At 46.6% G+C, this 17,958-nt stretch overlaps 1 protein-coding gene across 2 annotated transcripts in view; it reads left to right on the top strand.

Moving 5' to 3' along the window:
- The window catches only part of LOC137541225 (epsin-3-like), a 64,478-nt gene that overhangs the window by 19,336 nt on the left and 27,184 nt on the right, over positions 1–17,958 (top strand). For both annotated transcript variants that reach the window (XM_068262413.1, XM_068262414.1), the window contains exons 2-3: positions 7,925–8,524; positions 11,944–12,056. In XM_068262413.1, the coding sequence (XP_068118514.1) occupies positions 8,011–8,524; positions 11,944–12,056 (627 nt within the window). In that variant the 5' untranslated portion in view covers positions 7,925–8,010. The remainder of the gene's footprint in view (positions 1–7,924; positions 8,525–11,943; positions 12,057–17,958) is intronic.

The following is a 17,958-nucleotide window of genomic DNA, read 5'->3' as shown; positions in this document are numbered from 1 at the left end:
GTTTTATAATATGATGCTTGCAAGATGGACCCCCAGGCTGTGAGGGTCATCAGGGGTAGGCAAGAGAAAGGGTGAGACCATTGGTGGGGCCCCATCAAAACCCATCAAAGATGTTCTGGGGGCTCCATGCTGTGTAGTTACGGCCCCGCCTAGAGTACAAACAACTTCGAAACCACCAACTTGCCACAAGATTAATCAGCAGCACCAGGCAGGAGCCCTTTGCTACTCTGATGGTAGTGCCAGGTTGTGACACACCTATCTGCCTATTTCGGCTTGGAACATTTTAGATTGGCTGTGTGTTATGTGCAGTGTGGCCGCTGCAGGGAGAGAGTGTCTGGGTGAGTGATAGATGGTGTATATATGTCCCAGATTTCTGCACTTGCATTTTTGCAAATACTCTCTGTGATTTGGTGTTCTCCCTGAGACAAGTGTTTAGGTGATGTATAAAGGGTAATTTGGTCCTGCTCTGGGATTCACATATCTGATGTAGACTGATCAAAATGTATTTGGATGTTGTGCTGGTAAAGGCTGCTAATTATTTATGTTGTTTTGTTTGGGACAAACATTAGGTTTGCACTTAGTAGAGAGGATACTCAGATTTTTGTTATTGTTAGTCGCCCACCTAGTGGGAACGTTTTCGTTTATGTATGTTTCCTGTTTTCTTGTATGTAGTGTATATGGTCTGTACAGTACAAATTAAGATTTGGTGTTGGTGAATCACAGGACTGTCTATAGACTTGTTTTGCATTGTGCCTGTCTCAGAAGGCAAAATCACCCCAACCCATCCCCCTCCCTGTGTTATGGGACAGAAAAAAATGTATGCAAGTGGAACATAATTGTCTTTAATTAAATGAAGAGTATATTTGTTATACAGCCAACCAGGGCCGGGCCGAGGCATAGGCTGGAGAGGCTCCAGCCTCAGGGTGCAGTGTAGGAGGGGGTGCACAATTCATTCAGCTGTCATTCCTAATTGTGTTTGAAGCAGAAAGAAATAAGAAAAGGGGATACATGGCAGTGACTGCAAGCCATATAACTAGATATTAAGGTGTTGGGGAGGTTGTGGGCCCTGTGGCCCAGTCTAATAGCAATCAGTGTGTGACAGCTGGGGTGGGAGGGATGGAGGGGCGCACTTTGGTGTCTCAGCCTTGGGTGCTGGAGGACCTTGTCCCGGCTCTGCAGCCAACAGTCTATACAGGATGGGGTCTGGAGGGGGGGACTTATGCAGCCACAGTTGCAATAGTAAGCTGCGTACACAACTTTGATGGATGTCGCCCATCCAATCCCCTTGTCAGCATCACTGAGCCAGGCTGCAAAGAAGTGTGTCAACTGGGTGGCTGACGATGGGCTGTGTTGCTATGCGGGGGGATGAAAGATTAGAGTGTGTCACGCAGGGGGCAGGGGAGCTGCATCTTCAAAGCAGTTGGCTGTCCTTTGGGTAAGTTGTTTCGCTGGGCGATTTGCTTGAATACACACGCTGGAATATTGGCTGAGGTGGTCTTCTTGGCCGCCTCAGCCAACTTTAGTCAAGCATGTGTACGAGCCTTTAGGGGAGGGGAGTGTTATGCTGACATCACTGATTACTGGGGGTGGGAAATGGTGGGGGGGGGCGTACTTGGATACTCGCCGCCTGTCATTTTGGCACAGGTTGAGCCATATGATACTAATTCCGGATGGCGTTAATTACTATTCCCCCTCCAAGTTGTAGCAACACGGAGTGACAACTAATTTGAGGTCCATAGATCGCCAGCACTCGAATTACACTGCGGCCCAGCCATAGACATAATAACATTATGTCTATGGCGGCGCCCAGGTCAGGCACAACACGGGGAAAAACGCATGCCCATGACCTGCTTAGAATGGGGGCACCACTTGTTATGAGGGGGAGGAGAATGGCTGGCTGGTACACTTATTGAGGGTGGAAGGGTTTATGTTGGTAACGCTTGTTGTGAGGATTGGCCATACTTGCTATTAGGTGAATGAGAGGAGGTAAAGTGATAAAGGAGGGTGGAGCTTTTGCTGGGGTGGTTATATGCAAAACAGTTGCATATAAAGTACGGGTTAGTGAATTGTGTGCCATGAATGTGGGGAAGCTGAGTTGACATGCTACATGCGGCCTACCGTGTACTAGACGGGCTAAGACAATAGCAGGTGGATGTACCTCTTTCATGCTGTTTTTCTGTAGAGTACAGGTAGAGTAAATGGTGTTATCCCGATTCTAAACCTCTTGCTTGCACTTGTTTTTCAGCATTTTTGCTGTTTTGCTCAGTCTGCTCCACTGACACAGTTTGGCATATTTCACATGCCTCAGATGCTATCTTCCCCTGAGCATGAACCGGTGGATCAGATACCGCCATTATTGGCATTTCCTGGAAATTGCAGCTATTTGGAGTCACTGTGATAGATCCAGGGTGACCTGAGGCCTTCTAGCTTCTTCTTGGCCTGACTAGATTTATGACCCCAGCTAGCAGCAAAATGAAAACACTGGTGTCAGCCTGGGCTGTGGAGTCGGAGTCGAGGAGTCGGAGCAATTTTGGGTACCTAAAGTCAGAGTTGGTGATTTCATAAACTAAGGAGTAGGAGTCGGGAGTCGAAGTCGGAGGATTTTTGTACCAAATCCACAGCCCTGGTAAGTTTTAGACTAAGGAGTTGAGGAATTGGAGCTATTTTGGGTACCTGGAGTTGGAGTCGGTGGTTTCAAAAACTGAGGATTCGGAGTCGCAATGGGAGTCGGATGATTTTTGTACTGACTCCACAGCCCTGGTGACAGTAATCACTCTCTTAACCTGCTTAGCGGTATGGACGAGCTCAGCTCGTCCATTACCGCCGGAAGGTGCCGCTCAGGCCCTGCTGGGCCGATTTTCTTCAAATAAAAAGGTGCACACGCAGCCGGCACTTTGCCAGCCGCGTGTGCTACCTGATCCCGCCGCGAGCAGCGGCGAAAGAGGGTCCCCCCAGCCGCCCGAGCCCTGCGCAGCCGGACCAATCAGTTCCGGCCAGCGCTAAGGGCTGGATCGGAGGCAGCTGACGTCAGGACGTCGGCTGACGTCCATGACGTCACTCCGCTCGTCAAAGCAAAAGAAGGAGGGCCGCTCATCACGGCCCTTCTTGTTACTTCTGATCGCCGGAGGGCGGAGGCGATCAGAAGTATGCGTCAGGAGCGCCCTCTAGTGGGCTTTCATGCAGCCAACTTTGCAGTGCCTAGCACACAAATAACTATGCCGTGTTCCTTTTTTTTTTCTCTGCCTGAAAGAGTCAAACATCAGGTATGTAAAGTGGCTGACTCAATCCTGACTCAAGCAGGAAGTGACTACAGTGTGACCCTCACTGATAAGAAATTACAACTATAAAACACTTTCCTAGCAGAAAATGGCTTCTGAGAGCAGGAAAGAGATAAAAATGTTCAATCGTTCATAGATTTTAGCTCTGGACTCTGAAGTCTCTAAAAAAAGTTTTTTTATTCAATAAATATGTTTAATACTTTATCCCTAACTAAACCGCCGCATCCCCGCCGCAGTGCGCTATCTAAATCCCCCCAAACTACCCCCTACCTCTCCCCTGCAAAATCCACAACTTTCTTGGTCGTGGATTTTGCTGCCCTAAGCGCTTCCGTGTGAGGCAGAGCTATGAGCCGCAGCCCTGCCTCACACGCGTCTGTCAGTGGCGGATCTCCGACTCTCCCCGCCCTTCTCGGCGAAGGAAGACTGAGAGGGGCAGGGGAGAGACGGAGATCCACCGCTGACAGACGCTTGTGAGGCAGGGCTGAAGCTCATAGCTGGATTTAGATAGTGTACTGCGGCGGGGATGCGGCGGTTTAGTTAGGGATAAAGTATTACACATATTTATGAAATAACAAAATGTTTTTTTAGCAACTTCAGAGTCTCTTTAAACATAAACTAAAACTGTGGAATATTTTAAAAAGTCATTTTTTGGAGCAGGAAGATAGATACAATTGTTTATTTCAGTTGTTTATTTTCGCCTCACGTGTCCTTTAACCACCTTAGCGGTATGGACGAGCTCAGCTCGTCCATTACCGCCAGAGGGTGCCGCTCAGGCCCTGCTGGGCCGATTTTGACCAAATAAAAAGCAGCACACGCAGCCGGCACTTTGCCAGCCGCGTGTGCTGCCTGATCGCCGCCGCTCTGCGGCGATCCGCCGCGAGCAGCGGCGAAAGAGGGTCCCCCCAGCCGCCTGAGCCCTGCGCAGCCGGAACAAATAGTTCCGGCCAGCGCTAAGGGCTGGATCGGAGGCGGCTGACGTCAGGACGTCGGCTGACGTCCATGACGTCACTCCGCTCGTCGCCATGGCGACGAAGTAAGCAAAACTGTTACTTTTGGCCGCCGGAGGCGATCAGAAGAACGCCTCCGGAGCGCCATCTAGTGGGCTTTCATGCAGCCAACTTTCAGTTGGCTGCATGAAATAGTTTTTTTTTTATTTTAAAAAAAACCCTCCCGCAGCCGCCCTGGCGATATTAATAGAACGCCAGGGTGGTTAAGCCCCATACACATTTCAAAGGACTGTCGCCTGCAGGTATCAGGACTGGATCCCTTCAGTGGAGGTTTGTAGGTTCATAAAGGGTGAAGTCTAGCATGTCAGGACATCTGTGCTTATAGGTGAGGTAAATTCGGGCCTGCCCCCCGCCCCCCCCCCCCCTCCCCCCAGCACTCTATGCATAACACTTATCATAGCGCACCAAAACCTGCCAAGGACAACCACAGTGTGAACCACAGGTGCAAGAAGGGGATGGGGAACAGAATTTCAATGTTTACTACTATTTAAAGTGTCTATAGAAGTGATTATTACCAGCACAGGACCAATAGAGAGCAAATACTGCCGTTGAAGGAGGTCCCCTCTGGCCCAAGGGCCCCAATGTGGCCACAACCTCTGCATCCACTATTTGTAACGCCACTGGTTGCAAGAAAAAAAACAAAACAATACTGAAGTTACATATGGCTTTAGAATTAGAGGGCTGAACTTTTTTTTTAGGATTAAGACTTAGGTGTCAAGTTTCTGTGACTATATATAGATGACCAACAGTGGTGATCGGAGACCCCCAATCAAGGCTTCGAGTAAATCCGATTATGGCAGTATCGAAATCTGGATACGGTGTGATTGTGATCTGGACCAATTCCGAATTCGACTTGGATATCCGTGATCACGATTTGACTTTAACGGTTAATAACAAAGCCCCCTAACATGCTAGAAACACCAAATTTGCCAGATGTGTTAAGAAGAACAGTGAGTGGGAACAAGAGGGAAAAAAAGACCTTAGGGCCCGTTCAGATCAGAAATACGGATGGCCATGCGTGCGGAACGCGTGCGGACCGCAACGCGTACGAACGCATGGCCATCCGCGTTTGTGTGCGTTGCGTGGCTGATCCAATCACTGAAAAGTGAATGGGACAGCCACACGTTTTTGCAAAATCTGCGTGCAGCATGCGTTCCCGGACCGCACAGGTCCGGAACGCATGCAGTGTGAACATCAGACATTGCACTCTATGCAATGTCTGATGTCGTGCGTTTTGGCCACCTGCACGCGTTTCCAAAACGCGGCTGGAAACGCGTGCAGTGTGAACGGGCCCTTACAGTTATAGGGAAAATCGATCTTAAAGTTTCAAAGGAAAAACGTATACATGTAAATGCGGTAAATACCGTAAATTCTGGCGTATAAGACGACCCCCAACTTTTCCAGTTAAAGAGACACTGAAGCGAAAAAAAAAATATGATATAGTGAATTGGTTGTGTACTATGAATAATTACTAGAAGATTAGCAGCAAAGAAAATATTCTCATACTTTTATTTTCAGGTATATAGTGTTTTTTCTAACATTGCATCATTCTATAATATGTGCAGATTACACAACACTCAGCATTCAAAATGAGTATTTCAGAGCAGTCTGTGAACTAATGACCTCTCCTCTAGCAGAGGAAAAGTAAATAGTCCAGGAACAGTTGAGATAATAAAAGTCAGATAACAGCCCTCTCCACGACTAACTTAGTCGGAGAGCTTAATGGCTTGTTTGCATAGAGATAACAACTGGAGTTTCTCAACTCTTCCTGTACTGGAAACAATTACACTGATGTATCTGAGCTTAACGTTTTATTTCTTAGCTGTGCTACACATACAAATCATAATATCATCATTTTTTTTTCACTTCAGTGTCTCTTTAAAATATAGAGTTTGGGATATACTCGCTGTATAAGACTACCCCTCTTCCAACGCTCACCAAATAACAAAAATAAATAAAAAAAAATCATATACTAGTGCTATGTATGAACAGATACTGGTGCTGTACTGTATGCGGTACCCAGTACATAACAGTATATAGGCGAATGACTGGTTGGATTGGTCAACTCTCCCTCTCCCTAAGTGGATTGGTCAGCTCTCCTTGTCTACCTGTTTATCAGAGAGGTATGGAAGAATAGATTGCGCTGTGCCCATAAAACACGCCTCTTTCACCCTTCTAGCCCCCCTTGTATCCTATTTACCTCCTTCTCTGCCTCTCAGATCTCGCATATGAACGCCTGCGCTGCTTCACTACAGTCCTCAGCAGCGAGATCTGAGAGGCGGTAACAGGATAGAGCGTATCACCAATGACACCCGGCGTATAAGACGACCCGTGACTTTTCAGAAGATTTTCAAGGGTTAAAAAGTAGTCTTATACGCCAGAATATACTGCATATCAACTGTCATTTACTGCACTTAAATTTATACTTTTTTCCTTAGAAACTTTAAAATCGATTTTCTCAAAAACTATACGGTCTTTTTGATTTTTTTTTTCCTCTTGTTCCCACTGTTCTACTTAACATATCCGGCAAATGTGGTGTTTCTAGCATGTGGCTGGATAGTGTAATGGTTAAGGGCTCTCACAGGAGACCTGGGTTCAAATCTCGGCTCTGCCTGTTCAGTAAGCCAGCACCTATTTCAGTAAGGAGTTTCTTGGGCAAGTCTCCTTAACACTGCTACTGCCTACTGAGTGCGCTCTAGTGGCTGCCTCGCAAGCGCTTTGAGTCCGACAGGAGAAAGGTGCTATACAAATACTGCCATTATATATATATATTGGGCAGCAGGGTGGCGTAGTGGTTAGTACTCTCGCCTTGCAGTGCTGGGTCCCTGGTTCGAATCCCAGCCAGGGCACTATCTGCAAAGAGTTTGTATGTTCTCTCCGTGTCTGCGTGGGTTTCCTCCGGGCACTCCGGTTTCCTCCCACATTCCAAAAACATACAGATAAGTTAATTGGCTCCCCCTAAATTGGCCCTTGACTACAGTACTTACACTACATAATATAGACATATGGCAATGGTAGGGATTAGATTGTGAGCTCCTTTGAGGGACAGTTAGTGACAAGACAATATATATATATACTCTGTACAGCGCTGCGTAATATGTCGGCGCTATATAAATACTAAATAATAATAAAATAAAAATAATTATAAGAGGGCTTTGCTATTAACCCCTAAATTCGGCGGGATTTTAATCACGAATACCGACTAGTGATCACGAGTAACTTGTGATCACGATTCGGGTAACGAGTGCAATCACGAGTGCATTTGTGATCGGCATTACGGATCAGCAAAAACGACTCATGATCACGAGGTCGTGACGAGCAGCACTAATGACCAGAGATCCATATCTTCATATTGATGGAGCAAAGTGTTCTGTACATGCAGATAGGCACCCAGTATAACAAGTTAGAACTCTTCACTGAAGAAATACATGCAGAGATAAATCTTACATCATCATCAGGTAATGCAGCTTACTTAGAACAGAGAGGAACACAGAGTGAATACAGGGAATAACAATTCCACAAAGATCATCATCACATTTTACACACAATGACATCTTGTGGTTGTATTATTATACTGCAGTTTATGTAATAATCCTGTTGATACTTCCAACACATCTTTATTATCATCTTTTCTTGCAGATATAGTATTTGGAATCTTCAGAAGAAAACAGGAACACAGACTTTTATTTGTTATAAGGATTTTGTAAGACCCTTCAGCCTCCGTGATGGCTAGTTCCTCTTTACGTCGCCAGATGAAGAACATTGTTCACAATTACTCTGAAGCTGAAGTCAAGGTTCGAGAGGCCACCTCCAATGACCCCTGGGGCCCCTCCACCACACTTATGTCTGAAATTGCTCAGATGACCTACCAGGGTGAAACTTACCAGGAAGTCATGATTATGGTATGGAAGAGACTGAACGACAGTGGTAAGAACTGGCGCCATGTCTACAAAGGTCTGACCCTTTTGGATTATTTGATCAAAAACGGACCCAACAAGGTGGTCCAGGAATGCAACGAGAACATCTTCAGTGTGCAGACTCTGAAAGACTTCCAGTTCTTTGACCGCGATGGGAAGGACAATGGGATAAATGTGCGGGAGAAGGCCAAGCAGATAGTGGCCCTTCTGAAGGACGAGGAGAGGCTGAAGCAGGAGAGAGCCCAGGCTCAGGCTACAAGGAGAAGGATGTCACAAGTGACCTCTGCCCTGGACAACAGGCACAGGATACGCTTCAATGAAGGTAACTGATAGTGGGGGGCCCCCAACATATACCCCGGAACAAAAATCGGCATTAGGGGACCTTTTTTGCAGCTGGTATAGTCAGGGTGTGAAGTCCCAATCGGTCGGAGCTCCACATTCTGGTTATCCCAGCCTGCATGGGGGACAAGGGGTTAAAAAGTTGCAGGAGGGGGGACCCCACATAATTAAAAAAAAAAAAATCCCACACTCTAAACATAAAAAAAAAAATTGGGAAAATAGGAAAAAATGCCAGGGATCTTCATGCAGCTATATTCTGGCTGTATAGCGATCCCTGGCCAAAGCGCTGCGGCTGCATATGGACCCCCTGGAAACCCCGTCAGGAAATTTATTGCGCTTTCGTTTGATGCTTGTAAAATTACACTACCGTTAGGTTTGCTACTAAAAGTGACATTTACCGCATTTAAAAGTATACTTTTTTCCTTCAAAACTTTAAAATCGATTTTCTCAAAAACTATAAGGTCTTTTTGAAAAATAGTTTTTTCCTCTTATTCCTAATGATCTCCTTAATATATCCTGCAAATTTAGGGTTTCTAGCATTTAAGGTGGATTTGCTATTAACCATTAAATTCGGCTGGTTTTTAAATGTGTTTTTTTTTCCTTTAAAACTTTAAAATTGATTTTCTCAAAAACTATAAGGCCGATTCGAAAATGTTTTCCTCTTGTAGCCACTGGGGGCCCCTACAAGCTCTGGGGCCCTGGGGCAGCTGCCTCCTTTGCCTCTATGGTAGCGCCGGCCCTGGTGGCAGTGGTAGCTAAGTGGTGGCTTGTTAAGAGCTTTACTTGCCAAAAGTTAAAGGGGCCCATACACTTGTCGATTTCAGCCATCTATTGATCGATCGATTGTATGGAATCGATGAATCAGAAATCGATTCTTTCAAATCTATTGATCCATTTGTGGCCGATTTCAATCGATTTGATCTATCTGACAGGATGGAAAATCTAGGTCGATCTGCTGCTGGCAGCAGATCAATGGCCCATAGAGTTGCATTGGATATAATGGTTCAATAATGCATTTAGATTGATTTCCAATAGATTTCAGAATGAAATCTGTTCCTAGTGTGTGGCACACATCAGATAGATTCCTGTCAGATTAGTCTTGACAGGCATCTGACAGAAATCTATCTGATGGCCGAATCTGCTGCAAATCTATAAGTGTATGGCCACCTTAAAGAGACTCTGTACTTAAAAAAAAGTTCCCCTGGGGGGTACTTACCTAGGGAGGGGGAAGCCTCAGGGTCCCAATGAGGCTTCCCCCATCCCTGTAGCTGCAGGCAATCCAGCGCTGGCTCCCCTGAAGCCTCCCTCAATCCTCGCTCAACAAGCCTTACAAGGCTTGCAATATTTACCTTCCCTGGCTCCAGCGGGGGCGCTGTTGCGGCTCTCAGCATGGAAATAGACGGAAATAGACGATTCCAGTCGGAATCGGCTACTTTCATCTATTTCCGAGACCAGAGCGGCAACTGCGCCTGCCCTGGAGCCGGAAAGGTAAATATTTACATGCTCGCCGTTCCTGAACCCTAAGCGAGACCACCATGGGACAGAGAAGGACGGGGGAAGCCTCAATAGGAACCAGAGGCTTCCCCTCCTGAGGTTAGTACCCCCCAGTGGCACTTTTATTAAGACAGATTCTCGTTAAGGTGCCCAGACATATAGTGATGTACAGTATAGGCAGATCAACCAAGCGACAGATCTCTCTCTGATCGCATGTGATCGGATGATCAGAAAAAGATCTATTGGCTGCCCATACACCGCAGGCCTTTTCCTGGTCAATTTCAGCTTGAAGTCTCTTGGGCAGTCGGCCTTGTGATGCCGCATCCGCTGTCCCCCCAAATGTTAATGTTACCCCTCTGGTGCCTGTGCATTAAAATCTCTCACCAGTCCAGCCACCGCAAGTGTCTAACTGCCCCATCTTCCCTATTTGTGACCTACCTGGCTGCCGCGTATAGCAAGGAGCGTGTGTGTGACGTCACACATGTGCCAGTGCTATATATGGTGGTCACATGGGACATGAATGAAGGAAGCAAGAGCAGTCAAACACTGGAGTTTGAGCAGACCTTTGTTCAGCCTACTGGTAACAGAGGTGGTGTTCTTTCTGCTTCACTGTAACCTCCCGACTCTCAGGGGCGTAACTAGGAATTACTGCCCCCCCCTCGTTTTCTGCACAGGAAAACTGAGAAGCAATGTTATTCATTTGGCTGTTGCACACTTGAATGTGTTTTCCCCATGCAGATAAAAACTGACAGCAGTGAAGCACTGCACACATTGGGCTTGGTTCACTAAGACAAATAGCATGCTTTATCAAAGGTAGCATGCTTTATCAAAGTTAGCACGCCTTATCAGAGTAGCATAGCAAGCGGTACGAACCTGCAGGGGCTCAGGGCAGGATGAGTGGAGCTCTCGTCATTGGCAATTAGCAGGCATAAGTTCGCTATGCTACTCTGATAAGGCGTGTTAACTTTGATAAGGCATGCTACTTGTCTTAGTGAATCAAGCCCTATTTTTCTATCAATGACATTAGCCTTTAGTGTAAAATGATCATGTTTTCACACATACAGACACTCATGGGGCTTGATTCACAAAGCCGTGATAAATTATATCACGGGCGTGATATGCTTAGCACGTGTACAGGTTTGCACGCATAAAAGTCAAGTTTTGCGCGCATTAACATTCCCCGTTCACGCGCTAAAATATGGGATAGCGCGTGAACGCGGAAAGTTAATGTGCGCAAACCTTTACTTTTATGCTCGCAAACCTGTACACGCGCTAACCCATGCACTAAGCATATCACGGCCGCGATATCATTTATAACAGCTTTGTGAATCAAGCCCATGGTGTGCAGAAAACACATGCTGAAAAACGACAAACGAGTGTGCTCCCAGCCTCTGCTTATTACACTCACTCTGTCCTCCTCTGATGGAGCAGAACTGGCTCTGCAGACTTTTCCAGCATCACAACAGTACACGGCACTTGGGGAGGGGGTGAAGTGGCTGGGGGCTGTACATAAGAGCCTGCTGCACTCTGAATAGGGACTGTCTACAAATCTTTGTATACAAAACTTTGCATGATTCCTTATCAGTGGCTGAGCAGATGCAGTCATTAGAACAATTGTGCAGAGAGCAGAAAGTTTTTTCTCTCCATGCCCTTAGTTATCAGTCTCTCAGAACAGGGAAAATACACTTCTCCCACCATGGGGCCTCCTGTTGCTTCTGGACCCTCCCCGCAGCTGCATCCCTTGCAGGGTCTATTGTTACGCCCCTTCTGCTCCTTGGATCTGGCCATACGGGTTTTTCAGCGGGTCGTTTCTTTGCTAGCCGCAGTTAGGGTCCAGAGGACATCTGTTGGTCTTTGCTTAGGTTGCCTTGTGGATGTATTGGCAACTCTCTTCATTTGTATTTACAGGGTCTGTCAGTGACCTTTCTCCAGACCTGGAACAGGCCAGACCACAAAGTACGGGAGAGGAGGAGCTCCAGCTGCAGCTTGCCTTGGCAATGAGCAGAGAAGAGGCCGAGAAGGTGAGGCACACAGCACTTTACTTCTAAAGCTTTGTGTAACATTATAGCAAAGGCCAGAGCTGGGACAAGGTCCTCCAGCACCCAAGGCTGAGACACCAAAGTGCGCCCCTCCATCCCTGCCACCCCAGCCGTCACACACTGATTGCTATTAGACTAAGAGGGCCACAGTGCCCACAACCTCCCCAACGCCTTAATATCTAATTATCTGGCTTGCAGTCACTGCCATGGATCCCCTTTTCTTATTTCTTTCTGCTTAAAACACAATTAGGAATGACAACTGAATGAGTTGAGTGCCCCCTCCTACACTGCGCCCTGAGGCTGGAGCCTCTCCAGCCTATGCCTCGGCCCGGCCCTGGCAAAGGCTATGCAATAAAACTTTCAAACTGTGCTTGGATAATAGGCCCTAGATGAGTAGTAGAATACACTTATTCAAAAACGAGTATCAAATTAAAATGCACTGTTCAAATGATAATCAATTGTTTTATTCAAAAAAGATAGATAAACATTCAGTACTTCATAGCATAAAAAACATCAATTATGTATACCTAATGAGAATCTGAAGCGAAAATAAACGTATGATATAATGATTTGTATGTGTGGTACAGCTAAGAAATATAACATTAGTAGCAAAGATATGAGTCTCATATTGTTTCTAGTACAGGAAGAGTAAAGAAATTTCAGTTGTGATCTATGCAAAAGAGCTTCTCTGAGCTCTCCGGTCCAACTTGGTCAGCTACAGTGCTGTTTTCTGAAGCACTTATCTCAACCTGTCTCTCACTGTTTCTTGTTTGTTTATGATGTTACTGCCAGGAAGTTCAAAGGGTCATTAGCTCTGCTCTGTTTCATCATTTAAAATACAGAGTGCAATCGGTACACTGCAAATACTAGAGAATGATGCAGTGTTATATAAAAACAGCTATATAACTGAAAATGTAAATATGAGACTCTTTTCTATTCCTATTAATTATCTGTACTACACATTCATTATGTCATACATTGTTTTTTTCCCTGAGAGGGATATGGATGTTTCCTTTTAAACAATTCCAGTTGCTTGGCAGTCCTGCTGATCTCTTTGGCTGCAGTAGCGGCTGAATCACACACCTGAAACAAGCATGCAGCTATTCCAGTCTGATTTCAGTCAGAGCACCTGATCTGCATGCTTGTTCAGGGGCTGTGGCTGAAAGTATTAGAGACACAGGATCAGCAGGAGAGTCAGGCAACTGGTATTATTTTAAAAGGAAAAATCATATCCTTCCTTCTCAGTTTAGGTGGTTCCCTTTAAAATAATGCTGTATTAATAGTGATTATGGGGTGTGTACACCTATAAGCTTCAATTAGATCTTATTTATGTTTATGGGCGTACACATCCCATGATCAATATTGATACAGCATTATTTTAAGTCTACATAATTGATTATGGTTTTTATGCTTTTAAAGGACACTGAGGTCGAAATAAATGTAAGGATCCCGCGTTTAGCATGTCCTGTCGGTTGCAGTGGAGCTGCAACCGAGCAGTTTTTGATTTCTCTGCTTGCATTCGGTTGCTTAGTTTTGATTGTATTCACAATAAGTCTCATCTGCAATCACTCTGCAGTTCAGAGAAGCTCGGGATGTTGTCATGAATCCACCTAAGGGCCCGTTCACACTGCACGCGTTTCCATATGCGTTTTGGAAACGCGTGCGGGGGGGCCGACACGCAGGACATCAGACATTGCATAGAGTGCAATGTCTGATGTTCACACAGCATGCGTTCCGGACCTGTGTGGTCCGGGAACGCATGCTGCACGCAGATTTAAAAAAAACGCGCGGCTGTCCCATTCACTTTTCAGTGATGTGATCAGCCATGCAACGCATACGAACGCGGATGGCGTGCGTTCGTACGCGTTGCGGTCCGCATGCGTTGCGGTCCGCACTTTGTAGTCTGAACGGGCCCTAAGGCTTGCTGCAGTTAAACTGCAGCCAGACAGCTATGGATTTCTTACATGCATGCTGTTGCATAATTCGGCATGCATTTGTAATGAGAGTCCTTTCGAGCGAACGGCTGCGGGGAGAGCTGCGCCGAGGGACATCTTGGGAGCTTGGAGCTGGAGGAAGCCCCCGGTAAATACCACTCATTTTACTATACTTTCCCTGATGACTCCTTTAAAGAAATATGTTTTTTTATTTAAAAAATAATAATAAAAATATTTACATTAAAAAAAAAAACATGGCTGTCTGGGTCGATTTTAGAGACTTGGCTGAGTCGATTGCTCTGCTTGAGAAATAATATATAGGCATATAGCCACCTCACTACTACTATAAAAACCTATTGTGTAAATGGTCTTGTAACGATCGGTGTAACACAGAGAGGATCTGATTACCGGTGATCTGCAGTATCACCGAGAATACAGATATATACCCGATCATTGATGATCTGCAGTATCACCGATGATCAGATATATCTCTAACCTCTGGACACCTAAGTAATATGAGTGTTTGGTGCAACAGTAATACTTTGAGGAGAGCACCCCTGTAGAGGGTGCAAGGCAGTACGAGATACTGCTCAAAGAACAGGTTCCTTCCAATGGTCTGATGCTCCCCAAGGGGCGGAGCCAGGCTGAGAAATGGGAAGGACCAGAGTGTGAGTGACACCAAAGGTGAAGTGTCACTGACAGGTCTGTGAACTATCTCCCAACAGGGAAGATAGTTCTCGAGGTCGGACAGGCCAGGTCGGTAACAGACAGACAGCTCATACACAGAGACAGGAGACAGTTACGAAATCTTAAGACAAGCAGGGTTCAGCAACAGAGTATCAGATGTAGCGAGGTACCAAATCAGAGATCAAGAGAGTGGTCAGGAAAGCAGAAAGTCATAACAGATAATAACAATGCCTAGTCTTAGGTGTGAGCTCCGTGATCATCAACACCCTGGAACTAGTCTGATATATAACAGAATGGTAATACAGTTCCCTAGTCTTGGGTGTGAGTTCCTTGATCATCAACACCCTGGAACTAGTCTGAAATATACCAAAGTGGTAATACAGTTCCCTAGTCTTGGGTGTGAGTTCCTTGATCATCAACACCCTGGAACTAGTCTGAAGTATAACAGATAATATCACAGATACTGATAAGGTCTGAGTGCTACCACGTAGTGATCGCAACGCCAGACACCAGAGGAATGACCAGCACCTAGTATATATACACCAGCGCTCTCCTGCGCCTCCCCTAAGTGCTGGACCAATGAAACCTGGTAGAATTGTCAGCTGACCGGCTGGATCAGCTGACACCCTTCTGACTGTCATAAAGGCTCTTCCTCTCAGCGCGCGCGCGCGTCCTTCTGAACCTGTGTGGACTATCAGTCCCAGCCACACCAGACATGTGTTGTAATGTATCTGCTGGCTTGAACACGGGGCCAGCCGCACCGCTGTCCGAGCATGCGGCGGTTTCCCCGCGTTCAGCCTCCCTGCTAGTGGTAGGCCCATGCGTGCAAACCGCCGCGTCGGACGCGGAATCCGCCGCCCTGTTCACTGGGCATACGGCGGCTACACCGCACTCCGTCAGGCTGGTGGATGCAGGCCTATGTGCGCAAGCTGCCATGTGGGACGCGGAATTAGCCGCCTTACTCAGAGTACTCGCGGCGGCTTTTCCGCGTTTTCTCACAGGTCTCAGATGCGACCTGGACCCCAGCCTTCCCCCTCCCCCCTTCTCCACCTATTCCTCCCCCTACTCAATGTCCCTCTTTTGGCCTTATATCTTTCCTTCTACTCACTCTTTCCTTACAGATTGTACAGGAGGAAATCAGTCTACCCTGGGAGATCTTGCTACTTTAAGCTTAAAGAGTCCTTATATAATATGTAATCTCAAACCTTTGTTTGCCATATGTAACCCTCAATTTACAGTTTATTGAAACTCTTAGACCACTTTAGGTTTACAGACTTTTTGGCAGCTTCTGGATGGACTCTCGTAAAAAATATCTCCTCTGGACTCCGAATCTAACCTGTCATTGAGACCCTTTGCAATAATTGTACGATCTGTTATTCTCTCTCTCTTTCGTTATTATTTAATGCTGTTGTTAAAATTTAAAAATCTTCCAATAAAAATTTATTTGGAAATAAATAAATAAATAAATAAACATAGGGGGAGTGGTCAGACCCCACCAACAGAGAGATCTGTTGGTGGGGGGAAAAGGGGGGGGGGATCACTTGTGTGCTGTGTTGTGCGGCCCAATTAAGTAAAAATGGCCTGGTCACTAGGGAGGTTTAACACCGCAGTCCTCAAGTCTTTAAACTGGTCGTTTGAGCGACTTGAAGTGCAAACAACAAGTTGTTCAGATGTCATGTACACCCTGACCAACAAAGTGTCTGATATGCAAATATACCTAATTTACATGTTGCTTAATGAACGTGATAATGGACAATGGACTGGTTGGAACAATGGACTACATTAAATGACTGATCAAACAAGTTGTTTGAACGTTAATTAGTTGGACAAACGACTAAAAGTCATTTGTACACGTATACCAGCCTAAAGCTGGCCATACACTGGCCCGATTTGCGCCCGTTTCGACAGCAGATTCGATCACTGGGATCGAATCTGCTGCCAATCGTTCACGCTACACGCCGAATTTCGATCCATTTCGTCCGATCCCGTCGATCGTGCCGTGCGGAAAATAACCGTCGATCGCCCGCGGGTAAAGAGCGCATTGCTAGCGGCGTTCGAGTGCCCGACGACCGACGCAATAGAGCCCGCATACATTACCTGCTCCGCCGGCGCAACTCCAGTCTCCCGGTCACCGCTGCTCTGTCTGCGCTCTGGTCTCCAGGTCCGGCATGCCTCACTTCTTCTAGCCCTGCAGGAAGTTTAAACAGTAGAGCGCCCTCTACTGTTTAAACTTCCTGCCGGGCTAGAAGAAGTGAGGCATGCCGGACCTGGAGACCAGAGCGCAGACAGAGCAGCGGTGACCGGGAGACTGGAGTCGCGCCGGCGGAGCAGGTAATGTATGCGGGCGGGCGGGGGCAGCAGCAGCAGCACCACCACAACAGATTGTGAACGGAATCAGGCTGAAATCGGTTCACAATCTGTTTGCTGTAAAGGTAGCCATACGATCGCTCTCTGATCGGATTCGATCAGAGAGGGATCTATCTGTTGGTCGAATCTGATGGCAAATCGACCAGTGTATGGCCACCTTAACAGTCATTTGAACGACAGTTGATCCAACGGATCCGCTGAGCGGATTGGGCAAACCGACTGTTATCAGCCGCTCTACAGCGCATACACACGTCCAATTTGTCGTTCAAACGACAAGTCAGACGACAAGATGTTCGAAAAAGATGGACATTTGTACGTACCTTCCCAAGAGTAGAGAGCCCTGAATCATGGTCATTTAGGCTGCTTTCACAGTGGGATGTTACAGGCGCACATTAGAGCAGCCTGTAACGCAGTCCACCGCACAGTAATGAAAAATCAATGGGCTGTTCACAGTGCCCACGTTGCGTTACATTGTAACGCAAAACGTCAAGACAACGTACTGCATGCAGTACTTTATACGCGGTTAAGCCGTGTTAGACTGTTTGCACATGCTCAGTAATGGGGAGGAGGGGAGAGCGGCCAGGCACATGACTAATTAATATTCACTGCACTCAGTGACGTGCAGTGTTTACTTCCTGGAGCGGCCGCTCTGTGCGGCGATTGGCCGGCGGGACCACGTGATGCAGCATGCGTCCAAGAGTACGCATCACAGCATCACGGACGCCAGAGTGAGCTGCACAACGCGGCTCACTCCGACGTCCACACCAGAGAGCACCAGGTAAACAGAGGAACACCAAGAGCCCCAATAGTGTAGTATGTATTGACAAAGGGGATAATGACAAAGAGTAATAGTTGTTATACTCACAAGCATGGGTCACCAATAGGCAACCACTGTA

The sequence above is a fragment of the Hyperolius riggenbachi genome, chromosome 12 (genome assembly GCF_040937935.1).
Source record: "Hyperolius riggenbachi isolate aHypRig1 chromosome 12, aHypRig1.pri, whole genome shotgun sequence".
Classification (NCBI taxonomy): Eukaryota; Metazoa; Chordata; class Amphibia; order Anura; family Hyperoliidae; genus Hyperolius; species Hyperolius riggenbachi.
Note: the sequence above shows the minus strand (reverse complement) of the source record. Positions and strands in the feature narration are given on the sequence as shown.